The sequence below is a fragment of the Meleagris gallopavo genome, chromosome 4 (genome assembly GCF_000146605.3).
Source record: "Meleagris gallopavo isolate NT-WF06-2002-E0010 breed Aviagen turkey brand Nicholas breeding stock chromosome 4, Turkey_5.1, whole genome shotgun sequence".
Lineage (NCBI taxonomy): Eukaryota > Metazoa > Chordata > Aves > Galliformes > Phasianidae > Meleagris > Meleagris gallopavo.
In genome coordinates, this window is record NC_015014.2 from 3828357 (window position 1) to 3851833 (window position 23477).

Here is a 23477-nt window from a genome sequence, read left to right on the forward strand (position 1 = left end):
TGTAAATTTTTCTTTTTTTTTTTTTTTAATTAGTGGATTGACTTGTGTTTTCTTTATTGCTGTTGCTAGTTCTCTTATGTAAGGTCAGAACTGAACTGGGATATTAACTACCTGTTACTTCTTACAGGTGCTGCTTCCAGCAGCTGGTCTCTTGCAACTGCAGGATGTGAAAAGGACTTGCTGTGAATTTTTGGAATCCCAGCTTCATCCTGTCAACTGCTTGGGAATTCGTGCTTTTGCTGACATGCATGCATGCACGGATCTCTTGAACAAGGCCAACACATATGCAGGCAAGTTATCGTTAGCATAGAGTATAGCTTGATATTTGCATGGAGATGCATACATGCTCATGGATTTCATATTTAACCACTCACACTTGCCCAAAGGTAACTGAATTTTATCCAGGATATTTCAGAGATGCATTTTGTATGAATGTCTGTCAGAAGGAAACTTTGGTCTGTAACACAGTTATAATGAGTACAGAGGGGCAGTATTTTCATGGCCTATCAGGTCTATGAAACTTCTAATCCAGAAAGAATCTAGCTTGCTGCTTGAAATTATTTGCACCGTGCCTCAGAGGAGGAATGTAGAAAAAAGAATTAAAACTCTGGTTTTAGAAGAGCAACTGCTAAGTGAGAAAGTCTTGTCTACAGTTTTCAAGGCTGTTGGATGAAGATGAAGGAACATGAGAGCATGTGGGAAAGCTATCTGTAGCCCCTGTACTGCACTAAGGCTAAGGAGTAAGGCAAGAAACGTACCATATGAGTATTGTCTTGTTATTTGTTTTCTGAAAATCTTACTCATCTAGCCCAAGACTGCAAATTTTCTCCTGTATGTGTAGTATCATTCTTTTTGTCTTGACACCAACTTGATAGAGATACATCTTCTAATCAAGCATGTAGCTCAAACAACAAAATATTTTATTACTCCAATTTTTACTTGCCTTCAGAGAACACTTGCCATTATTTCTCATTCTTGGCTGAAAAATCTTTATATAATCTAAATTTTATTGGTAAAAGTACGTTGTCATCATAGACTGTTTTTCATATCTGTGAGTGCACTGGCTCATCAAGGGGCAATTGTTCCCTTTCTTCTTTTGCTGATGAGGCCTCAGGTGGAAAATGCTGAACTGAACTTTATGACAGACGCAAAGAGGCTGAAGGGAATCCAATGAAGTCTAACAAGAACACATTAAGGAAACAGACTGACTTATGCCAAAGGCTGTGAGAGAGAGGAGTTGATTAGGTCAAGAAACTAAAATTCCAGGATGATGAAAAGAAACACATCTTCCTATGCATTAATTAAAAGGAAAAAAAAGGCTGAGAAGGAGTAAGCTTTATTTTTGAGGTGTTTTTAAGATATTTTCACACCTTAAGAAAAAGTTAGCTGTAAAACTAATGCAAGTCAGTCAAGCTGTCTGTGGAAGTTTGGGTCTTTCCAGTGTTGGGTGACTTTAACTGATTGGATGAACTAATGATTTAGATTGATCTAAGTCACACCTGGGTGCACAAAATGATTTGCTGGCTTGCATTTCTATGATTCTGTAAAGGCTAGAATCCTTCCTGTGTTCAAAAAAACATTTTCTGTTGTTAGAAATAGAAATTATTACCAAATTGGTAGCTATTAACATAATCTAGTATGCTACTTTGACTCTTGATACTAAGATAGATTGCTTAATGTAGATGACTAAAGCATAAATACAGCTACTTGTGTAAGCTTTGCAAGTTTGTAGCATACCACTGACTAGATCTAATGCTTTAATTTGTTCTAATAGCAATTGTCTTACTATCTTTTTTGTATGTTGAATGCCTTGGGGTCTTGATGTTGAGTAAAGACTGAAGACATTACATTTATTTAATTTTTAATGCAGGTTTTTCACAGTGAACAAAAAAGGCTGTTTTTTAATAGAGTTTAAACTTAATAACCAGGAAATTAGTATATTCTGATTGTACTACTATGGTAGTGAATATTCAAAGAACAGGAGAAACTTATTTTAGAATATACCACAAATTCAGAAATCATGGCTTGTCAGAAATTGAGAGAGATTCTCAGCTATGCCTCTTTACATGCAATTTCCACTGTCTGTGGAATAGTGGAACAATTCCACAGCCATGGATCTTTCTCTGTCCTTTCAGTATCTACTGGATGTTTCATTTAGGTTACTTTAGGGTCAGCAAAATTCAGCTGCTTTTCACCTAAATATCTTTCCTTTCCCTCTGTCTTCTTCTGTCACTAGTGATTTCAGCGTTTTCCCAGTTGTTGAGCTTTGTAAACTTGAGCTCTCCTCTGCCATTTCTTTCAACTACTGTCTTATTTATTCCTCTTTGTTTCTTCCCTCCCCACAGAATTAGTTCTACCTTGAATCTCCCTTCTTTGCAGCGTAAATCAACATCTGCTTCAACTTTCTGCTCTCTATCTACTAAGCTTACTTCACTAATTTTGCAGTATTCTTAAGTCCCCTCTCTTCTCTCCCCCCCTTTTTTTTTCCTCAGCCAGATTAAATTCCAGTATTCCATCATTGGATTTTCCAATTCGACACATTCTCCTGTATTTTAATCTATCATTTCATCTCTCTCTCTCTGTCTCTCTCTCCACTCTTTCTGTCAGATTCCTCCAGAAATTTCTCCTCATATATGCTTCCATTTTTGTCATCATATTCTTGGAGTCCTTCTGGACCATACCATGAGCTGTCAGCTCCACTCCTACTGTAGCTTCACTGGACCTGTCATGATTTTAAAGCAACGCGCACTCTGTTCTTACTCTTAAGATAAATATGCTGTGTGTGGTTGGAATGTGAGCTTCTTCATTGCCTGGCACTCTCTGCCCTGTCTTTGTTAATCCCTTGTGTTCTGCTGGGCTCAGTTTGAGAGCAGTACGAAAAAGAGAATAAAGAATGAAACATCCTGCAAATGCTGCAGGAAAAAAGACACATTTTTATTGCTTTTCATAGCTTTTATGAAATGAATAATGGCAAATTAACACTCTACTAATTTTAATAATGTTAAAACTGGAGATCTTCCTGAAATAGAGCCCAAACTGCTTATTTCAGATGTCTAGGTCTAAATAGTAGGCTTTTTATTGCCATTTCAGACCTCAGAAAGATCTTCATGGATGTTTTCAGTTGCTTTCCTTCCAAGTGCATCTGTTTTCAATATAGTTTTTCTTCTCAAATTTAGTGGATTATAGTTTCTCTATCAAGAATAGATATCTGAGGAAGAAACAAATGCAGCAAACACATATGGCTAGGTGTTCATTAAAAGAATCCTTGGTTGTTGTCTTATGTGAAACAGCTATATAAAGCAACTGTGCTCAGTAGTATTTCATTATTTTAACCTCATGAAACTGTATGCAAACCATTTATACACCTCAAACCAACAGCAGTAATAACAACAAAACACAATTCAGGAGCTATTCAGGTTGTTTTTAAAACAACTAGCTTTTATAATGCATGCCTTGGGGGAAAAGTTGAAATGAATGTCAGTGTTCTCTGTGGTAACTTCACTTTTGAACTATCTTTGTTCAATTTAGTAGTTGCAGTTGATATTTATGGAAATTAATTTCTAGAAATATAAAATCTAAGGCATTGGCAAGACTATGAGTGCAATACTTTTTGGCTTCTGTACTGTATACAGATTATAGTCTTCCCTCTGAGGGAAGATTTTGTTTAGGCATCCTTTGCTGTGGTAAGAGAGACACTGCAAGCAGAGTGTAGACAACAGAGAAGGATAAGGAAGCTATTAGTTCTATTTGTTGATCCCATGTGGGACTTGCCACTCCTGATGAAAGCGCTTAGGCAAAGAAGGGCTGGCCTCCACTTCTCCTTGCAATGGGCTGATCATCAATGTTGCTGGATTTGTCTTCTGACTCCCTGGTTTTCTTTTGTACATTTTCATATCTTTTCAGGTCAGTGTTTTTCCTCATGAATTTTCAAGCATCTAACTGCCATCTTGGCATCATAGCACCTTTTTTTTGCCTGTTCTTGGATGGCTCTGTGTACTTCAAGGCTCTTTCTCACAACTTAACATTTTTTCTTAAAAGTCTGAGCCAAATACATGTGGCTGTGTCAATTCAGAATCAGAGACAGCTGAATTCCCAGGAGCAGACATTTCAGGATTACAGAAGAGGACTATTTGATTGAAAGAATGGCAAAAATATTGTCCTGCGAGATTAACTAAAATGTATTTGGATGCTTTAAATTCTTCCACTTCTTGTTATATTTGCCATTTAATATTGAAGAAAAAGAGCCAGAAAGAGAACTTCTGCTAACAGACAACAGTGACATAAAAAGCAAATGATGCAGGTGTAGATCAAAAGTTATGAGAAAACTGAGACTCTGAAGCTGCCTTCCAGTGGGAGTAAGATCCCAAATTGCATTAAAATTGGAGCTTCATAACTGTGTGATGGGGCTGGTCCTCAGGCTACTAGATTTCTGTAGTCTGAGAGAGCCATTTATATAGGCATCGTTACCTGATGCTTATCAAAAGATCTGCAAATAGTGGACGCTTGATACAAATTACTTGGAATTAGCTTCCCTTACAATTAAATCTTCTAACTGAGATCCTGGGATAAATTGGAAAGACTAATTGAACAGCCGTACAAGGCAGTTGGAGCAGAAGAAATACCAATTGTCTTTGATGCTGAAAGTATCTGTTCTTCCTTTTTGTACTGTTCATTATTAGGCTTTTAGCTAAAAGTGGTCTCGATAACCAGCTTTACACAGCAAAGCTGTTTGGCCTTAGTATCATTCTGAGAAACTTCCGATGGGGAATCGTAGCATGAGTTGTGAAGCAGGGACTGCTAGGTTGTACTTAACTGTGGTACACTGCATGCTGCATTCTGGTACTATGCCTAAAACTTGGAGCCCTGACTAGATCTGGAAGCATGCGTGTCTGCTGCAAACTATTCTGGTGTACGTTTGTACTTGTGAGATTTAAAGGACATATTTAGCAGAATCTTTCCTACAATTCTATTCTGAGTAGCAACGTCTGTTGCTATGCTTCTGTTACCTTGGCTGCTATGAGTTTCATGGTGTTCTAAAAAGCAGTTGTTTAAGCATAAAATTAACAAGACAGATTTTTAAAAATTGGTTTCTGCCATGTTTAGTTCCTGACAGTTAAACTGGAAAAGCTTGTCTGGGTTCCTCTTAGCCAGTGCCTTGTGATAAGCTATTAGTAAAGATCTTTTTTCACAAGTCAAAAATGTGGACGCTGTGAAGTAATAATTTAAAAATAAAAAAAGTTAAACCAATTCTTCCTTGAGATGCTTGAGAAATTATCGCTGTTCTTGGAAGTGAATATAAGGCTCAGATATTTCCAAGCTCCATGCACTGCATCTCTGTAAAATAAAATCAGTTGAGGAAGAAGCTGTGTTTCTGGGAGGTTCCAGCTGGTTTTGTAGCACTAGCACATCAGAAAGGCACAAGTCCTCTGTTTAGCTCAGAAAACAGATTTTTTGATAGAGTAGAAATAGTTGGTCTATAACACAAAAAAATGCTTGCAAAACAGAGTTGAGATATTTGATGGTGATCTTTTGTTTCACAAACGAATAGGTGCTGGATTACTGTCATTCAAAGATCTAAAAATATAGGATGATTTTTTTTTTTTTCCTTTCATTAACTGCAACCCATGCCACTGATAAGCTCCAGCCATATTTTTCATGTGTTAATGCAGCTGTGGGAAGATCCACTGGGAGAAGATATCTGGAAGTGTACGATGTATTGAAAAGTTTATTTGGAAATGTATATTAAGTAACATTTTTGTATTCCAGCAGTCAGTGATGCTAAATGATTGAAGCCTGCTGCTAATTGAATAGAAACATAGGCAGTTTTCAGTATGTGGAGACAAGCACTGGGAACAGACATTGCTATAAAACCAAGTAGGAGATGAGTTACAGACTTTTTTTTTTTGTCGCTATGACTCTCTGGAAGGTTTTGCATCTGAGGAAAAGATTTTTCCTTTGCTTTTTGTGTTTAATCCTTTTATTGAAAGGAGATCAACCAGGGGGATGTTTATCTGTGGCTATATAAATGAGTGAAGTAGTCTTTGTGAATTAATCCACAAATGTCTGTAGCATGAAGTGTTCTATGCAAACTTCAGATGCAGTGTTTTTTCCTGTGTAACTGAGAAATACAAAAGTAGTGACAATATCTCTCACACTTTTGGACAGGAAAAGCTCCAAAAGGTACAGAAAAAGTAATTGATATCAAATGTCCACTATTTTCAGATCTCTCACCAGGCATCAGATACACGTAAATGGCCAAATCCAGTAGCCAGGAGGACCAGCCCTTTTGGTCAAGCACTTACTACTACTGCATGTAGAATATGGATCTCCAAACTCCTGATGAAAAGTGCCAACAAGTGCTACTTTTACAGCTCCTCTTATCTTCCTTTGCTCTGCATGTTAGCTATGTGTAGTGTACTTCCAAGCATTTTGTTACTAGCTGCTTTCACATTAAGAACTTCCTCTTTGTCTCTCCAGTATGTTCTTGAAGCTGAAGTCCCAACCTACTGGTACAGAGCAGACGAGGACACATCTTCAGCTACCCAGATACAAACTGGGTCTCTGCCAGTTGTGAAAATGTGAAAATCTGGTTTTCATATGCAATTGGAACAGATATTTTAGAAGCTTCTTAAAATTGAGGGATCCTCTTATTTTTAAGGCAGGCAGGTTTAAGTTCTGATGATAAAGAATTATAATTCTACTTGCTCAGAAAGTGGGAATTTGGGAGCCAAGATCCTGTAGCTCATAAGCCAGCTTACTTCCAGGCTGCTGGATTCTCAAGCCAGCTGGCTTCAATATCTAGGTAAAGTAGCAAGAAGTCAGGCAAGATTCCAGTATGAATTTGTGAAAGTTGCACACTGTGTGCAAAATTCTGGAAAAAAAATAAGTATTTTATCCTCATATGAAAACTTCCAGCTGGATGATTCTATCTGTCTGCTTATCTAGGAAATCTTAATGACTAAAGTAATGTTATCTATTGCAACAGATAAAAACACAGCTGGTTTGAGATTTTGGAGGGGAGATGCACAGAATGTTTGGTCATGTCAGAAGTTTCATGATGCTTGATGTTAATATCTAGGATTGTCAAACCTTTCAGGATTTGAGTAATATAGAATAATACCAATCCTAACCCAGATGGTAAAAACACCACCCAATATTATTTTTCTCTCATAATTGTTATGAAAGTGAGTCCAAATGGAATTTTTTGAATTCTTTATATGGGATCATATTATTTCAAAGTAAGATGCTGATATCCTTTGTGTTTAAGGAAGCAGAAAGATTTGAATTTCATACACATTTTTATGTAATAGAAAAAAAAGCCTCTTGTCTCCAATGCTTGGTTTTAGATAAACCACCATTGGCAGATTTAATTGGTGTTCCTCAGTTTCCTTATTTTTTTCATTTCTTATTTTGAATGATCCATTTTGTTGTAATTTCAATTGGCTTCTGCCAAACAGTTACCTGTCAATCAGTTAAGATGGTCTCCTTGACAACAAGAAATGCAGTTCTGAAGAGGCAAGTGATTTCACTTTACCTTCCCACTTATTTTTTTTGCATGGATAAAATTTAAATAGCAATGCACCCTCCTACTTCTTGGCCATATGCATTATTTTATGCTTTAAGCACAGAGGTGGCATCCTGTAAAATAGCCTCTTATTCTTTGCTCAAATACTGTATTTTTTTTAATAATTTCTCCTACAATTATTTTCCTAGCATGAAGACAGACGATAGCTTCACCTTTGCAAATTAGTTCAAAAATTCTCAGCTTTTTCTCTTTTGGTTATGGGCTGGATTTCTTCTTTTTCCTCACAGCATGTCATAAATCTAAATCACCTTTTGTAAAAAAAAAAAAACAACAACAAAAGGCTTTTGTATATAAAATTGAGTATTTCTAGATGATGAAGTGTATCTTGTTGAATGTGATGCTGTTGGGTTGGCTTTCTCAGAGAAAGGTGAACAAGGCTTCTGAGATTCCGTTTCTGCCTGCTTTTCAACTCAGCTTCTCTGTTCTGTCAGATGTACTGTTTTGTGGTGTTGTCGTTTAAAATTTGGGGTTTATCATGAAACTACTTTATGCAAGTTACATTTTTCAAATTTCTATGTGTTATGTGCTAACAGTAAAATTAAGCAGATATTTATTTTAATAAGTGTACCTCTCAGCATTCTACTCAGGCTCAAGAAACTGCAGATTTGTAGTCTGAAAAGCAGACAGACATAAAGATTGGTAAGGAATAGAAGAATAATGGAAGTGTTATAGCAGTCCATTTGCTTCTCTTCATCCATTCTCTTCCATAGCCTGAAATACTACAGAAAATACTAGTCTGTATTACAAGAGAATGTTGCAGAATTGAAGGGATTATCATTACATGTATGAAAAGGCTGGTAGGATAAGAGAAAGGCAAGGACTGTCTACTTAGAATAGAAATTAAGGGTAAAAAGAATAACAGATAATTTTAAGTAGATAGATTGTGACTTTTTCTGTCATTGTATTGAGCACGAGAGCACGTGGATGTTACTGAAGTCTGATCATTGGCAAAACGTGTGTGAAGTTTAGATGCAGGGCTTTTAACTTGATGAAACTAGGGACATATCAGTCAATAATTTAAGAGGTCAGAGGACTGGATTGTGTCTTCCTGAAACTCATTGTTTAATTAAATGTGGTTAAGGTACAATATCATCCTTCTGATTCCCAATCTCTAATTTTTCATAATTATGGTGAGATCTTGATGACAGGAGGTTTTGTTATCATTTATGTATGTTATGTATTCTTGAACTTTTGTCTGAAGCAATGTACATTGCCTGTTTGAAGGTAAGCAGGATGCTGAACTAGATAGAGAACTAGAATTATCATGCTGCCTTAGGTTTACATATTATATATTGCACATTACAAATTAGATAATGTTCTCTAATCTTTACTACAGTTCAAAAAAGCTGTTGTACCTTGAAAAGTCAGCCTGCAACATTGGTCTTGTTAATCTGGAAGCATTCAGCATTCTCTAAAATTTCTTCACAGATTCCAAAGGATGGTTGAGGTGGGAAGGGACTCGTGGAGGTCCCCTGGTCCAACCTCAGCTCCAGCAGGACCACCCAGAGCAGGCTGCACAGGCCCACGTCTAGTTAGCTTTGGGAGATCTCCAAGGACGAGATCCATTGCCTTTCTGGGCAGCTGTTAAAGAAAAAGTTAATGTCAGGCATCAAGTTCTATAGTACCACTAGTGGAGTGGCAGAAAAGGCTTCAGAAAATTCTTTAGTTTGAATATATGTGATAAATTTTTAAAATGTTACTTTGAGTGAATTCTTGAATTTCCTGTAAGAATTGTTCCTTCTAACTTTTGTTAAGCCTGGTTGAAGAGGGTAAAATAGCAGTTAACTGGATGGAGCTACTCACAAAGTAGGTGAACAGCTTACAAAGAAATTTTAAAAGAAGGGAGAAGACAGATGAATAACTGAACCAATAGCTGAATTAGGTTACATGCTCTATGCTAAAAGAAAGCTTCTGGTTCCACAGCTAGTTCATGAAATTTTGTCAATTTTGTTTAAAAGTTTGAGGCATTAGAAAAAAAAAAAAAGAGGAAAAATTAAGTAGCTCCTACGTCTTGTAAAGGCTGTGGTATGTAGTATTTTTATGAACTGAAAGAAGCTCTGAGAGATGCAACAGGATGCAAACCTGTTGGACAGCTCTTTGATTTGATCAACATTCCTCTGTATAACCACTAGTTAGCTGTAATGAATCAGCCCTTGTTCATTTTGAACTGCAGGTTTAAAACATTTGTTAGCAACATACAGGATGCGTTCTTTTTCTGGAACCTTTTTTGCTATATTTGTGTATTTTCAAATATAAAGTTAGGAAAATGAGCGTTAAGTAATCATCAAGGATAAGCATAGAGTAGAACCACTGAAAACATTAAATTGGTATGGTTGCTACTGTTAGAATATATTTTAATATTTCAGTTATTTTAAAGAATATAAATACTATAAGTACTATAACCTATATAAAATGTTAAGCTGCAGCTTCCAAGTATGACAGAGTAGCATACATATGGAATCATATGCACTCTTTTTCTTCTACTACTCTAATGCTTGGTTTGCTGTGACTTAGCACTCTATGTTAATGTACTTTTTTTTCCTCCAAACAGAACAGCACTTTTCTGATGTTGTGCTTAGTGAAGAATACCTCAATCTTGGTGTAGAACAGGTGTGCAGTCTGATATCCAGTGACAAACTTACAATTGCCTCAGAAGAGAAGGTAAGTCCACCTATACTACACTATTCTGATTTTCCTTTTGTATAAGAAAGTAAGCTTGTTCTTACTGCTCCTGAAAACCATCTGGATAAATTCATTGTTTCCTTACTGAAATTAAGCACAAACTGTGCTAGTTTAAAGGATTTTTCTCAAAAGTGTTGTGAGTTTGGTAAAAATTGATTTCCACACGTGAAAATCCTAGAATTGTATTAAATCCCATAATCCTTTGTTCCTTGAACACAAAGACAGTTAAATGGAAATTCCTTCTCATCTTCAGCAGAACGAAGAGAGTATTTGCTGTGAGTCATGTGTACAGGTTTAACCAACTCAGAAATAGTAGTTTGAAGAACAAGTAAATGCCATCTACTAACTTTGACATAAGCAATCCCAGCAAAGATAAATATATCAAATGCCCATTTTTAATGAGGCTGTTTAGACTAAGTGAAAATTATGCACTGTAAAGGAGATAGCTCGGTAGCTTGATACAACCAAACTTGAATTTGACGTTGTCGAGGTTCTGCTGTAGCTAGATCTTACCCTGCCAAAGCTTGTGAAACTGATCTTCTGTGAGTCTAGCAGATTTTCTTGAGCCTCAAATGATTTTTTGTTTGTGTAGAGGCATTTGCTTTGAGCCTTTGAATCTAGTAGTGAGCAGTTAAAAATCGTTTTCCAGTGAGTATGTAGTTTGTAGTGACATCTCTGCTCAAATGAACTTAAACTGCATTTTAAAGCATGTTTCAGTGCTGATAATGATGGCTCAGTTGTGTTTCATGCTAAAATATTTTTTCATAATGGAGAAACTCTCCATCTAAGAATAACCTGCTTAACCTGTAATTAACAAAGTCAAGTTGCAGTTCCCGTAATACTCTGAAGGTCCAGATGTTGTTACAATACAATGCTAATAAGGTTTTAATGCTCAAGCATCTAATTAATTGTTGTGAAATACAGGAGGAACTAGACTTGGTGCTGCTTCTCCTGCTAAGATTCCATGATGATAAGTCATTTGAGTGGTGGTGTGGCGTGTCGATTCTCTAAGACAAGAAGAAAAGGATGAGCACTGTGATATCTCTGCTGTATTGTTTGTTTAGACAGTATTCCTGGGTTTTCAGTATTAATGGTATCACTGTGTGCATTTTGTCAATGCAGCACAACTACCCTTGATTAGATAAATACAGAAATAATTGGGGCTGTAACTGCTCCGGTCTTTTCTTACATTAGGAAAGTAAAATTTATTTTTGGAGACAGACTGATACTTTTGTACTCACGGATTTGTAAGTCAAGGGACTTGCATTTGTTTGTTTTCTGGAAGGTATTTGAAGCGGTGATAGCATGGGTAAACCATGACAAAGATGTAAGGCAGGAGCTAATGGCACGCCTGATGGAGCACGTCCGGCTGCCTTTGCTTTCCCGGGAGTATTTAGTTCAGGTAAGCAAAAAAGAATACTAATTCTTGAGCACGTGAACTCTTGTTTATTTTTTTAATGCCAGGTGGATAGTTTTAAATTTAAACAACGTAATGCATTACTAATGGTAAAAGAAAATAAAAGAAGAAATCACTACCACATGTGCATGCACACATGTATGCATGCACACGGTCAAGTAAGAGATTGACACATAAAGGATGCCACGTGTAATTTATTTCTTTGGATGACTGCTTGTCATGGCATACTAATAGGCTGAATGGTTTAATTTTCTGAGGCCAGGGTAGCTTTCATTTGTAATATGGTCTTTGATACAACAATTCCTAAGAGGATTTTAAGTTTCAGAATTATGTCTGTTAAATTGATCAGGGATTAGTGACAAAGAAGATGTTTCTTTACCTGGTTCACATATGTTAATTTTGTGAGATTACCTTGACTACTTTGGTGTCAGGTCAAATATTTAAGACTGAAAATACAGTTTCACCATTAACATGAATTAACAGCCCCAGTAGTAGGTTGCTAGTATCTAATTTTAGAAATTCTGTCTTCATGATATGAGTTTCTTCCACTTTGTTGTTGCTGGCTGCTTTAAATTCTTTTCTCTCCTCCAGTTTACCTTTAAGTGTTTGTATTTGAAAAGCCAAGAAAGGTCTGATTGTGAGCAGTCACTTGCTATTGCCAAATCCTGTTTCTTACACTTACTAATTAAGAGATTCTACATCTTCTGATTTCTTCTCACTGACTGCATATTGCCAACACATGCATACATTTGTGCCTCAATGGCTAAACTATTAGCTAAAAAGCTAAGGTAATCTGCATTTTTTTCTGATACAGGCCTTATTACACTTCAGAGTATGATTTGTTTTACTTCCTTAACGTGCTCAGATCTTGTTAAACTTCTATTAATAAACAGAGAGTTGAAGAGGAAATATTGGTTAAGAACAGCAGTGCTTGTAAGGATTACCTCATTGAAGCTATGAAGTATCACTTGCTGCCAACTGAGCAACGGGCTCTGATGAAAAGCACTCGAACGAAACTGAGAACACCTGCTAGCCTTCCAAAAGTAAGACCCTTGTTTTCCAAATTTCTTCAAATTCCATTTTAACAGTTGTGATGACAGCATTACTATCACTTAGTCCAGTAAAATAATTAATATCAGAATAGTTTGTCTAAAAAAATATAAGAAGTGATTAGCTTTACGATCAATATAACTTGTGGAACAATTTTTTTCCTTCCTTCTCTATCTTTCTCTCCAAATATATATTTTGAGGAAGTTCTTCAGCATTTGTGAAATACGCAGTGATGATCCTGTTGTTGACAAAGTAAACCTGGTTTAATAATAAAATTAAATTAAAAAATGGACCCATGCTTCTGAGTCATGGCATTTTATTTTTTTCCTAAGTATAAAATTCTGTTCATTTAAAACAAATAGTGTGCGTGTGTGTTTAAAGTCTTCTATCCAATGATAAAGAAGTTTTGTTGTGCTCTTATGGCAACTGCAATAATGGAATAGGAGATTCACTTTTTTCCTAGCACTTTTACCTCAAAGGAACCAAATAAGGCTGTTCTATGATGGAAGTTCACAGTACCATTGGACATCAGAGCCACTGAATTCTCCTACCTGCATTCTGAGTATGAGGTGAAGATAGAGCAGAATCTGCCTCGTTCATGAGAGCTTTAAATTCTTGTTGCTTCCTGCTTTTGTACCTCAGATATTTTCTCTAGACAGAGTTAATAACTGTGTTTTTTGAAAAATGAGTTACGCCTACATTGCAAGGCCCAAATTGCTTTTTTAGGAGGGTCATCCTTTGGTTTTTAAAAACAAGTGCTCTCATATTTACAAGTAATTAATAAATATCATCTCCCTTTCAGTTGATGATGGTAGTTGGAGGACAGGCACCAAAGGCAATTCGCAGTGTTGAATGCTATGATTTTAAAGAGGAACGCTGGCATCAGGTGGCTGAGTTGCCTTCCAGAAGATGTAGAGCAGGTAAATAACGTCCAATATTATGTTGCATTGCTTAATGCTTCAGACTTTAGCTGTCTTCCAGTATTGGAAGGCCACAATGAGGTCTCCCTGGAGCCTTGTCTTCTCCAAGCTAAACAAGCCCAATTCCCTCAACCTTTCCTCACAGGAGAGCTGCTCCAGCCCTTTATCAGCCCACTGATCATCTCAGTGCCCTCCTCTGGACCCGCTCCAAGAGCTCCACGTCCTTCCTGTGCTGGGAGCCCCAGGCCTGGATGCAGTGCTGCAGATGGGAAATGATGTACTTGCTAATCTAGATACACACAAGTTTGATAATTTGAATTTAATTTGTATTTCAGCTCATAATCTGAGAATAAATTACATCAACTGCCAGCGATACAGAGGATAAATACATGAAAATACTAATACATTATAATAATTAACAATTCTATTACTAACATACCTTAGTATTATTATGTTAGATGAAGAATGTGAAGAAATGACCACCTGATACCAAAAAGGTGAAAATGTGATCTTAAAATATTAGAGATAGCTAAGCAAGAAGAAATTCAGTAAGCATCACTTTCAGGAGCGTGAGACATTAATAACAAAAAGTATCACAACTTCTAGTACTTAAATTGAGGGAAGTGTGGCTCTGTGACAGTGTCAAAAACCTGTGTAGTGAGTACTGTAAATTGTGTCCAGTATCTGCATACTTGAAGTACAGAATAAAATGATTTAAGAAATGGATTAAAATGCTCAACTTTCCATTTTCCTGCTCTAGGAATGGTGTACATGGGAGGCATGGTTTATGCTGTTGGTGGTTTCAATGGTTCACTAAGAGTCCGCACAGTAGATTCCTATGATCCAGTGAAGGACCAGTGGACGAGTGTTGCTAATATGCAAGACAGGAGAAGCACACTGGGAGCAGCTGTATTAAATGGACTTCTCTATGCTGTGGGAGGATTTGATGGGAGTACAGGTATCTTTGCCTTTACATTCTGTTGATAAGTTTTCTCTACTCTTGATGCAACTGTATCAACTATGAGTATCTCTTACCTGTGATGAAAGGAATGGGGAGGATAGCCTAGCACCTTGTAGTTGGAGCATGCTTTAGTGGTCTCATCCTTCTACCCAGTGCTGAGCTGCAGGCTGTTCTTTTCCATCTAAGACTTTAGGCATAATGCCTGGACAAGTTTCCTTTCAGTATTACTTCTACGATCTAAGTCCGTACCTCAAGGAGCCTGTGAGCAAAAAAATTACACCTCTAAATTTGTGGCTAATGTAGACAGGATTATAACCAATGCTGTCTGAACTGTGGGAAAGCATATGGTATAGTCACAGGTATGTTAAAACCTTTTTATCTGGAGATTCTTTCTTTAATAGCTACTACTGATGTGTACGCAGTAGAAAACATTTTCTCTTTATTTAAAGAGAAATAAATTCAAGGAAAAATTTTTCAAAGTTCCCCAAACTTTTATTGATTTGTCCATTTACAGACACCAAGAATGTGGTGACTATATTTGGCCATCTAAAGGATACCAGTTATACCTTTTGCAAAGCAGTTAAGTTAATTTGAATTTACAGATATCAAGAACCTTCTGGAAGATACAAGATATGTTACATCTAGATTTGTAGAGAACGTAATGTTACATTGTTTTCACAGGTTTATCATCAGTTGAAGTTTACAACTTAAAGACTAATGAGTGGTTTCATGTAGCTCCAATGAACACAAGAAGAAGTAGTGTTGGAGTGGGTGTGGTTGGAGGTAAGTTTACAAGTAACATTAGAAATGAGGAGGAGAAATGCAATCATTTACCTTACTGCCTTTTTTCACCTACTTCAGATTTTGGTTTCTGCTCAACCCTGTCATTCAAATGGCGTGAACTAAACATAGGCATTCTACTTTGTTTTGGCAAGCTTTTAGCATAGGTGTTTTTTTCAGGATTTCAACTGTGTATCAGATGTGCCTAAGGCCAATCAACAAAATGTACTAACCGTGCATGCTCAATATTATGCATGTCAGCAAAGATAAGGAACCTGTTTGCTGAAGCAATGACCAATGAAATTGGTCTTCAGTAACGTAACTCTTCAGTGACGTAACTCTGTACTGTTAACTCTGTTATCTGTGGCTGCTTGGTATTCAAGGGCAACTTGGTGGTGAATAGCTTGGTTGTTGCTTGTGCAATGCAGACCACAGCCAGCTTGTGGGTCCTAAAAGAGTTTTAGGCACTTTTTTTTAACTGCATAGGAGCCACTGCTGTTCCTTATCTAAAAACGGAGAGTATACGAGTAATTTTCATCTGAATTTTTTTGATGTTTCCAGGAAGCCTTTAAGTGAGCTAGCAATGTTGGATACACTTGAATTAGTTCGCCTTTGAACAATTCTTAATTAAAATCAGAGTAAAGTGCCTTTATATTTCAGCTAGGCAATTCAAAATCTTTTGACTTGCACTGTTAGATACAAAAGCTGTCTTTTACCTCCTAAAAATGAGAAGAACCATTTTTGGTGTGTTATCGTGAACTACGTGCAGAAATAGAAACTCACAGCAACTGATGGATACTGGGTAGCTAAATCACAACAGTGACTTCCCCTCTGCATGTTTAACAGTATAGTCCATGTGCATCAGAAACGTGCAGACCTTTCTTGCTTACCTTTATAGGTAAACTGTATGCAGTCGGTGGCTACGATGGGGCATCACGTCAGTGCCTTAGTTCAGTCGAATGCTACGATGCCAATACAAATGAGTGGAGCTATGTTGCAGAAATGAGCACTAGGCGGAGTGGAGCAGGTGAGTGAACAAAACTCAACAATGGTAGTAGAACTGAAGCAGATTTGTGGTTTTAGATTTTATCGAAAATATAAAAGGTAAGCTGAAGTCTGAGTCTAATGAAAAGTATCAGTCTCAAATGGCAGACTTACCTCAGATTATAAATACAGAAGTGTTTTACAGAGTAAAATTCAGTCTGTTTAGAGTAAATATTTTCCTTTGCTTTTTCATACTTTTCATACTCTTCCCATAGTTTCTCAAGTTTACAGTGAACTACACATGGTTATTACAGTCATTGTAGTATTAGCTAAATAAGGAATTATCAAAATCTACATGTCCAGGATGAGAAATGTCATTTCCTCAAAGATATCTCTTTGCCAGCGTTGGGCTGATTTATCTATTAGCATCTTAGATGCACTTTTCATGTGAACCGTAAACTAGATTTCCACCTCTTTTTTGGAGGATTTGTTCTGCATTATGATTTACTGCAGGAAATTTTGTCCTTGTTCATTCTTAAGTTTGTATTACTAGTTTCATCTTACTACTTCCATTTATGTACCCTTCGTTTCATCTTCAGTAATTCTCCTCACCACCTGATGTTTACACCTTTAGATATGTACAGATTACTATGTTACCCTTCCTTATTTATCCAAGGTATATCTGTTTATTTCTTTAATCTTAAAAATCCCTTTTTTTTTTTTTCTATGGATTTTTTTCCCTTTGGGATTCTGAACATATATATATTTCTCTTCAGAGACATTGAAAATGCCTGTGGTTTTCTGCTCTTGCTTAATGAAATGTTGTTTCCAGAGCTCCACACTGACTTTAGCATTTTCATAATCTATTATGGACTCGACTCTCATTTACTGTTCACTTTCCTCTATTTGTCTTTTGGTATTTCAGGTTTTTTCAACTCGCTGAAGTTGTTTTATTTCTCTAGATGCATCCAGCATGAACTTTTTCAAGTCAAATTGCACAATATTATTTTTCTACGTTTATTTTTTCACTTAGGTCACTTTTTTGTCAAGTACTCAATGGTGCTTTTTAGCAACACCTTTCAAATACCTACTGGTGATTGTGCTAACCTGCTTCACAATTGGAAGAGATGTTGCTACAAATAAAATGGATGGCCTTCCTGCATGCTCTGTAGATGACTGATGGTTGTCCCACCTTTTCATCTTGCCTTCCATTATTCTTTATTAATGTTGAGTAGTTTTTAAGCTGTGCTAATGATGTTTAAAGTCAATCCAAATTATCTCGATAGGCATTATATAAAAGTATTAAAATCAGTATTGAATTTAAGCTATATACTTTGTGGTACTTCCTTAACACCGTTACAAAACTAGCAAGTAGACAGGTCTGCTATTGCTAAAAATAATATTTCTATGGTTTTTAAATGAAAGTTATGTTAATGAAAGAAATCTGATATGATACTGTGAAGCTTCTAGTTAGTTTGTGTATCATGAAAATAAATCTGGGTTTAAAACTTGGCCAGAGCTGCAGTAAGGCAGTTGTCTAATACTGGCAAGTTTTGAGGAAGGTGTTTACATAAAACAGCTAAATTACTTGAATGATCACAAAGACAAACATTGTTGGTGGGCTGCTAAATAGGTTCATCTTGCAGTCTTCCAGCAACGCCCTTTTATCTAAGTTTAAAAAATAATAATTAAATGGAAAAAAACCCCACAACCTGTTTTTGCAAGCTGTCATTGTGCCTGCAGCCTATTTATATACTGGATATTTTCAGATTTTTCTTTGATTTTGAGTTACTTCTACAAGTCTAAAATTTAGTGCCTTAAATGCAACAGCTGCAGGGATCCTTCTGCCCTGCCCCTCTCCTCCTGTCCCTCACTTTACAGTTCAGGACCTTGTTCATGTAACTCTGCTGCTTTTTACCTTTTCCTCTGTTTAAAAAAGAAATAGAGAGGAAAAAGGTAAATCCAGTCAGTAATCTCAGATTCAAGTAATTGAGGAAAATAATCCAGTGTCTGTGGTGCCACTCTTAAATGCATGGAAAGTTTTATTTGTGCTTGGGGAGGAGTGGGTGGTAACGTGGAAAAATCGTGGCTGTTGATTGAGCTTGTCTGTCAGCCAAATACCTCAAACCTCTAGATCTGCTTCAGCTGGTGATCAGTCCTGGTGTTTTAGGTACTCGCTAAAGAGAATTTTGTTCCTGTATTAAATCTATGATCTCTGTTCATCTCAAGGAACTTAAGCCCATCTCTTCTGTTCCTACTGCTTCACCTTCATTCAAAAGCAACTTCAGAGGTTAACCCTCAGTTAATCTTCTGTAGTACCGACTGCATCTCAGTTGATCAATGTGGGGACAAATCTGTTTCCGGCAACATATTGGGATGAGGAACTTCAGATTCAGATATAGGCCATTTGGGAGGGATGAGAGAGATAAGACAGGGTCCTGAAAAATGGGCAGGAAAGAAAAATAACAGGAGCACTCTGAAGACGGCAACAAGAAGATACAGACGGAAGGAGCAAGAAATAAGGTAGGACTTGGAAACTGGGTGTGGGGTTAAGGGAAAATGAAGGACCAAAGAGAAATGAAAGACGTTTTTACAACAGAGTTGCCAAATAAGAAATGGCAATATGGCAAAAGAAAACTATATACACTAGGTAGGGAGGTCAGAAACTGGAGAGAAAACTCAGGCGGGGAAGGAAAACGGCTATGAAGCAGGTTCTTTTTAGTTATTTGCTTGATCTGTATCACGTCGCACATTCAAACTGAAAATCTTAGCCATCCTAGCTCCGTAATGTTTAACCTTACAAAAGATGAATGCTGTATTATCCCGTCTAATAAAGTGAGATCAGAGTGGGAGAAAGAAAAGCTGTCACTTTGTACTGTGACATGATAGCTAGAAATAATAGCAATCCAAGAGGAATTAAATTAACTGGGATGGGTAGGGGCGAATGTCAGTAGTGAACGTCACTGACAGAGTGCTAGATAGCGTGATTTATAAATCAGTGTCATATCAAGAGCTACTTTTCAGATTTGCAGTACTAATTAACTCTTCCATGTTTCCTTCCTTTTCTCGTTATTAAAATCTGTTGTTTTTTTAATAAGAATTATTTTTCTCTTCCCCATGTAGGATAGCAGTGGTCCATACTCACAATCTTAGTGATATATTTTTCAAAGATGTTTCAGCTGGCTTTTAAGATCTCAGAACTATTTTTTTTTTAAGCCTACTTTTTTTTTTTGTCTGAAAGACTTCACATCATATTTGCTGTTTCCCTTCCTTTTTATTACGTATCTTAAGCTTTTTGTGCCCTTTTTGTGGATCTCTTAACTCTTTAAGAACTATCTTGGCAAATTTGCATTGCATTATTTGAGTTTTATAATCGTAAATATGATATGTAATAAGTTCCCCAATATACCTCCATAATAATGATTTTTAATTATCTTTATGGTCCATCATTGACAACTTTTAATGCCAAAAAGTTGCATTTCTGAAACCTAATATGTTTGGGTTATAACAGTGCATTATAAAGCCAGGAATAAACAAACAGACCTCCCTTTTTGTTTCCTCTGTTACCATCTTTTCCATATGTGCAGTCTAACTAGCAAGTAGGCCTTAGACTAGCTACATTTATTACTTCATTCCAAGCTTATAGACTGATAAAATGTTGTGAATAAAGGGGACCCTAGGAGTAAAGGAGATCCAAAATATACTTTTGGATAATTTGAAGTTTTGTGTTCTCCAGATCTGCAGGAGGAAGGTACTCACTGTAATTGTTTACTTTTGTTTCATACATGTTTATAAGGTATTCCAGCACTTCAGTGGAGGCATTCCTATTGTTTAATGTCTGTGCATTCAGCTTTTATCCTCTGTACTGCATAGCTTTTACTTTCTAAAAATTCAGTTATGCTTTATCACTTTATCAGATTTCCTTTACGTAGACTGCATTCTGTATTATTTACTATCATTTCTAATTAGTTCTAAACTCCAGCCATCCTCCTGTTTCTGCTCATCATTTTTTCATCCAAAATTTTCTAAATGTTATGTTGCAGAACACATCTGGTCTCTATATGCTGCAATAAGGATGGGCATGCAAGGCATTTTATCAGTGTCTTGCATTACTCTACCGTCTCTTTATGTATCCTGACCCAAATGTCTTCTGAAATAGTTCCTAACATTGAATGAATGATTTATTTTAGCAGACATTTTTTTGTTTTTTTTTTTGGTATCAGTCGAATTATACTCTGGTTAATTTTGAGTATTTTCATGTGTTCACAGGTGTTGGTGTGTTAAACAATTTACTGTATGCGGTAGGTGGTCATGATGGTCCTTTGGTAAGAAAAAGCGTGGAAGTGTTCAATCCTGTCACTTGTACATGGAAGCAGGTTGCAGATATGAACATGTGCAGAAGGAACGCAGGTATGTACAACAGCCACTCTAAAATGCTAGTAGAGTAATTAGGTGCAAATGGGATGCTCCTTTTTCTTTTAAATGGCTTGCTGCTTCTTTCATGTCACAGCATAGAAATCATGCTTTCATGGGTATGAATGAGCTGATCATTAATTTTCATAATTGGTTTCCTGTCTTTTTTTTTCAGGTGTTTGTGCTGTAAATGGGCTCTTGTATGTAGTTGGAGGAGATGATGGCTCCTGTAATTTATCAACAGTGGAATATTATAATCCAACAACTGATAAATGGACAGTTGTGTCATCTTGTATGAGTACAGGAAGGAGCTATGCAGGTAACGTTGTCTAGGGTTTGTATTTTTTTAAGACTTTTTACAGCATATTGAACTGTAGTCAGGATAAGAAACTTGATAAAGCAAGCATTCCAGCACAAAGTACTGTCGAAAATAAAAGCTATGATACTAGAATAGGTACAAAGAATTTGATGGTTCATTTTGAATAAAGACTTCAAACAATTATTCACTAAAATGAAAGAAATATTGAACTGTATTGAAGAAGAATTTAGCGTGTAATGATGAGTTAGAAGATTGCAGTGTGACTGGTCCCTTTTTTTCCTCAAACGAGCTTTTGTAATTGTCTCAATTTGCAGCGGTCCAATTCTGAAGCTCTCTGTGGGAAATTGCTATTTAGAAAATGAGCTGTTGTAGGAATCTTCTCCTTTAATAACTGCAGTTTCTGAAGTTATTACATAATCTAAGTGTATGTAAAGGATATATTAACTATAAGGGTAAGGTTGATTTTTTTTTTTCCAAATAACAGAAACGTTCCGATATCTACACTGATTCATATAAATTTGTTATATAATGTACTATTAAAAATAAATCAAGAACGTAATAATAGCCTGCATCTAGCATAATATTGACAAGCTGTGCATCAGCATCAGGTTTTCCTGTTTTCCCTAGACTTACACCTTTCTTCCTTACTCTAGGTGTTACAGTTATTGACAAACCGTTATGATCGACGAGGGGATTTTCAATTTGATTATGCACTAGAAGCAGTCTTCAAGTGTATTTGAAGTGACTGAGTACCTAAGCACTTCTCTACTTGTAGCTGCACCTTGAGTCACAGTGGAAGATGTGGCTGTCTACAATTACAGATGATGGATGATGAAGATTACTCTAGGTAGAAGCAATGCGTAGGACTACTCTGAGGCTGAACAGGGGCTGATTGAATTTTTGAAGTGTAGTAGGACCGTTTCTTTTTTATACTGCAAGATCTTCAAACACAGAAGCCACTTTCATGAGGACAGACTTACGTCAGTTGTGACTGAGAAACAGATTGTCAGTGGAGAATGGTGTGTATTCTGGTGAAAGTAAATTTGTCTTATTTTTTCCAGAGACTAATAAACATATTTAAAGAAATGAACTGTCAGTCTTCATAGTAGGTATCGAATTCCACCTCAGTAATTCAAGCTGGCATGGGGGAAATCTGTTTCCTTTTATAAAACTTTTGTTACATAACTATAATATGTGCATAATGTATGTGTGAGCATAAGTTGCTTTCTATTGAAACTCTTCAAAAACCAACTTTATTATTTATAATTTGGCACAGTACTTTGAATATGCCCGTCCTATGTTGTAAAAGAGAGTTGTATTTTTGATATTTAACAATACTTAACACTACTAATTCCCACAGAAGGAGATCAGAGATGGTATAATGATTCTTGAACAGGTCTAATTTCGAGGTCTTTTTAATAAAAACGTTGTCTGTACTTAATGTTTTGTTTTTTTTTTTTCCTGTTCAATTTTGGTCACATTTAGATGTTACTTCTTTCTTACCTTTTTATGCAAAAGGTGATTTGGCATGAAAATAACTGAAAATTTATAATGAATGTGTGAAATTAAGTTGAACTTGCATGGTACTAAGGTCTCTTAATGCGTGTAACCTTAGCTTCTGTTAGCTAATATCTGGATATACTGTATGTGGCCATGTTCATAGAGCAGCTCGTTTCTATTCATTCTTGGATGGCCTCCTTTTAACACGACCAAAGTTATTGTCATATTTGAGATATTTTCTTCAAATAAACAGTTTGTATATGGTTTCCTAATGCCAACCAGTTGCTTAAAGCTCCTGTTTCTCCACACGCCTCATCTGCCATCAGGGAAGAGACTTTTGGGGAGAAAAGCAGTGACTTAACGCTCAGGTCAGGAAAGACTGGAAGATAGTGATGGCTGAGGTTGGGAAGTGGCACTGTTTTGTGAATGGGATGGTTCTGAAGGGCTTTTACTCAAGCCACTGTACTGGAATTGCAGTTTCACGTTATTAGGAGAATGCTTTGGTAGCTCGATCCCCTGCCTGGAAGGAGGAAGCTTCCTACGAGGCGAGGAGACAAGTCGCTCACCGGGGTCAGGGCAGCGCCCCGCCCTGCCCACCTGCGGGCCCGCCTCCTCCTCATCACCTCGCGCACGTCACCCGCCCGTCCGTCCGCCTCATTGGCCGCGCGCCGAGGTCTCACTATCCTCACTCCACCCCTCCAGCCAATCGCCGCGCGAGTACGGCAGCTCCGACCCGCCCCCTCCCACGCCTGACTCTCCGCCGTCGCCTCCCGCCGGCCAATGGGAGCCGCGTCGGGGTTACCGGGCGGCCAATAGGAGGGCGCAGGTGAAGAGCCGGCCGCGCCGCTCTTGTTATTGCTGCCGTC

General features: G+C 37.0%; 1 protein-coding gene across 4 annotated transcripts in view; it reads left to right on the plus strand.

Annotated features, from left to right (window-relative positions):
* The window catches only part of KLHL2 (kelch like family member 2), a 55093-nt gene extending 32546 nt beyond the window's left edge, over positions 1 to 22547 (plus strand). For 2 of the 4 annotated variants that reach the window (XM_010709467.3, XM_010709470.3), the window contains 11 exons: positions 128 to 290; positions 10137 to 10246; positions 11553 to 11669; positions 12578 to 12727; positions 13537 to 13654; positions 14415 to 14612; positions 15297 to 15398; positions 16294 to 16422; positions 20649 to 20789; positions 20968 to 21111; positions 21765 to 22547. In XM_010709467.3, coding sequence (XP_010707769.1) covers positions 128 to 290; positions 10137 to 10246; positions 11553 to 11669; positions 12578 to 12727; positions 13537 to 13654; positions 14415 to 14612; positions 15297 to 15398; positions 16294 to 16422; positions 20649 to 20789; positions 20968 to 21111; positions 21765 to 21793 — 1401 coding nt within the window. In that variant the 3' untranslated portion in view covers positions 21794 to 22547. The other 2 variants (XM_010709469.3, XM_031553006.1) reach the window with 2 other exon arrangements.
* The last annotated feature ends 930 nt before the right edge of the window (positions 22548 to 23477 follow it).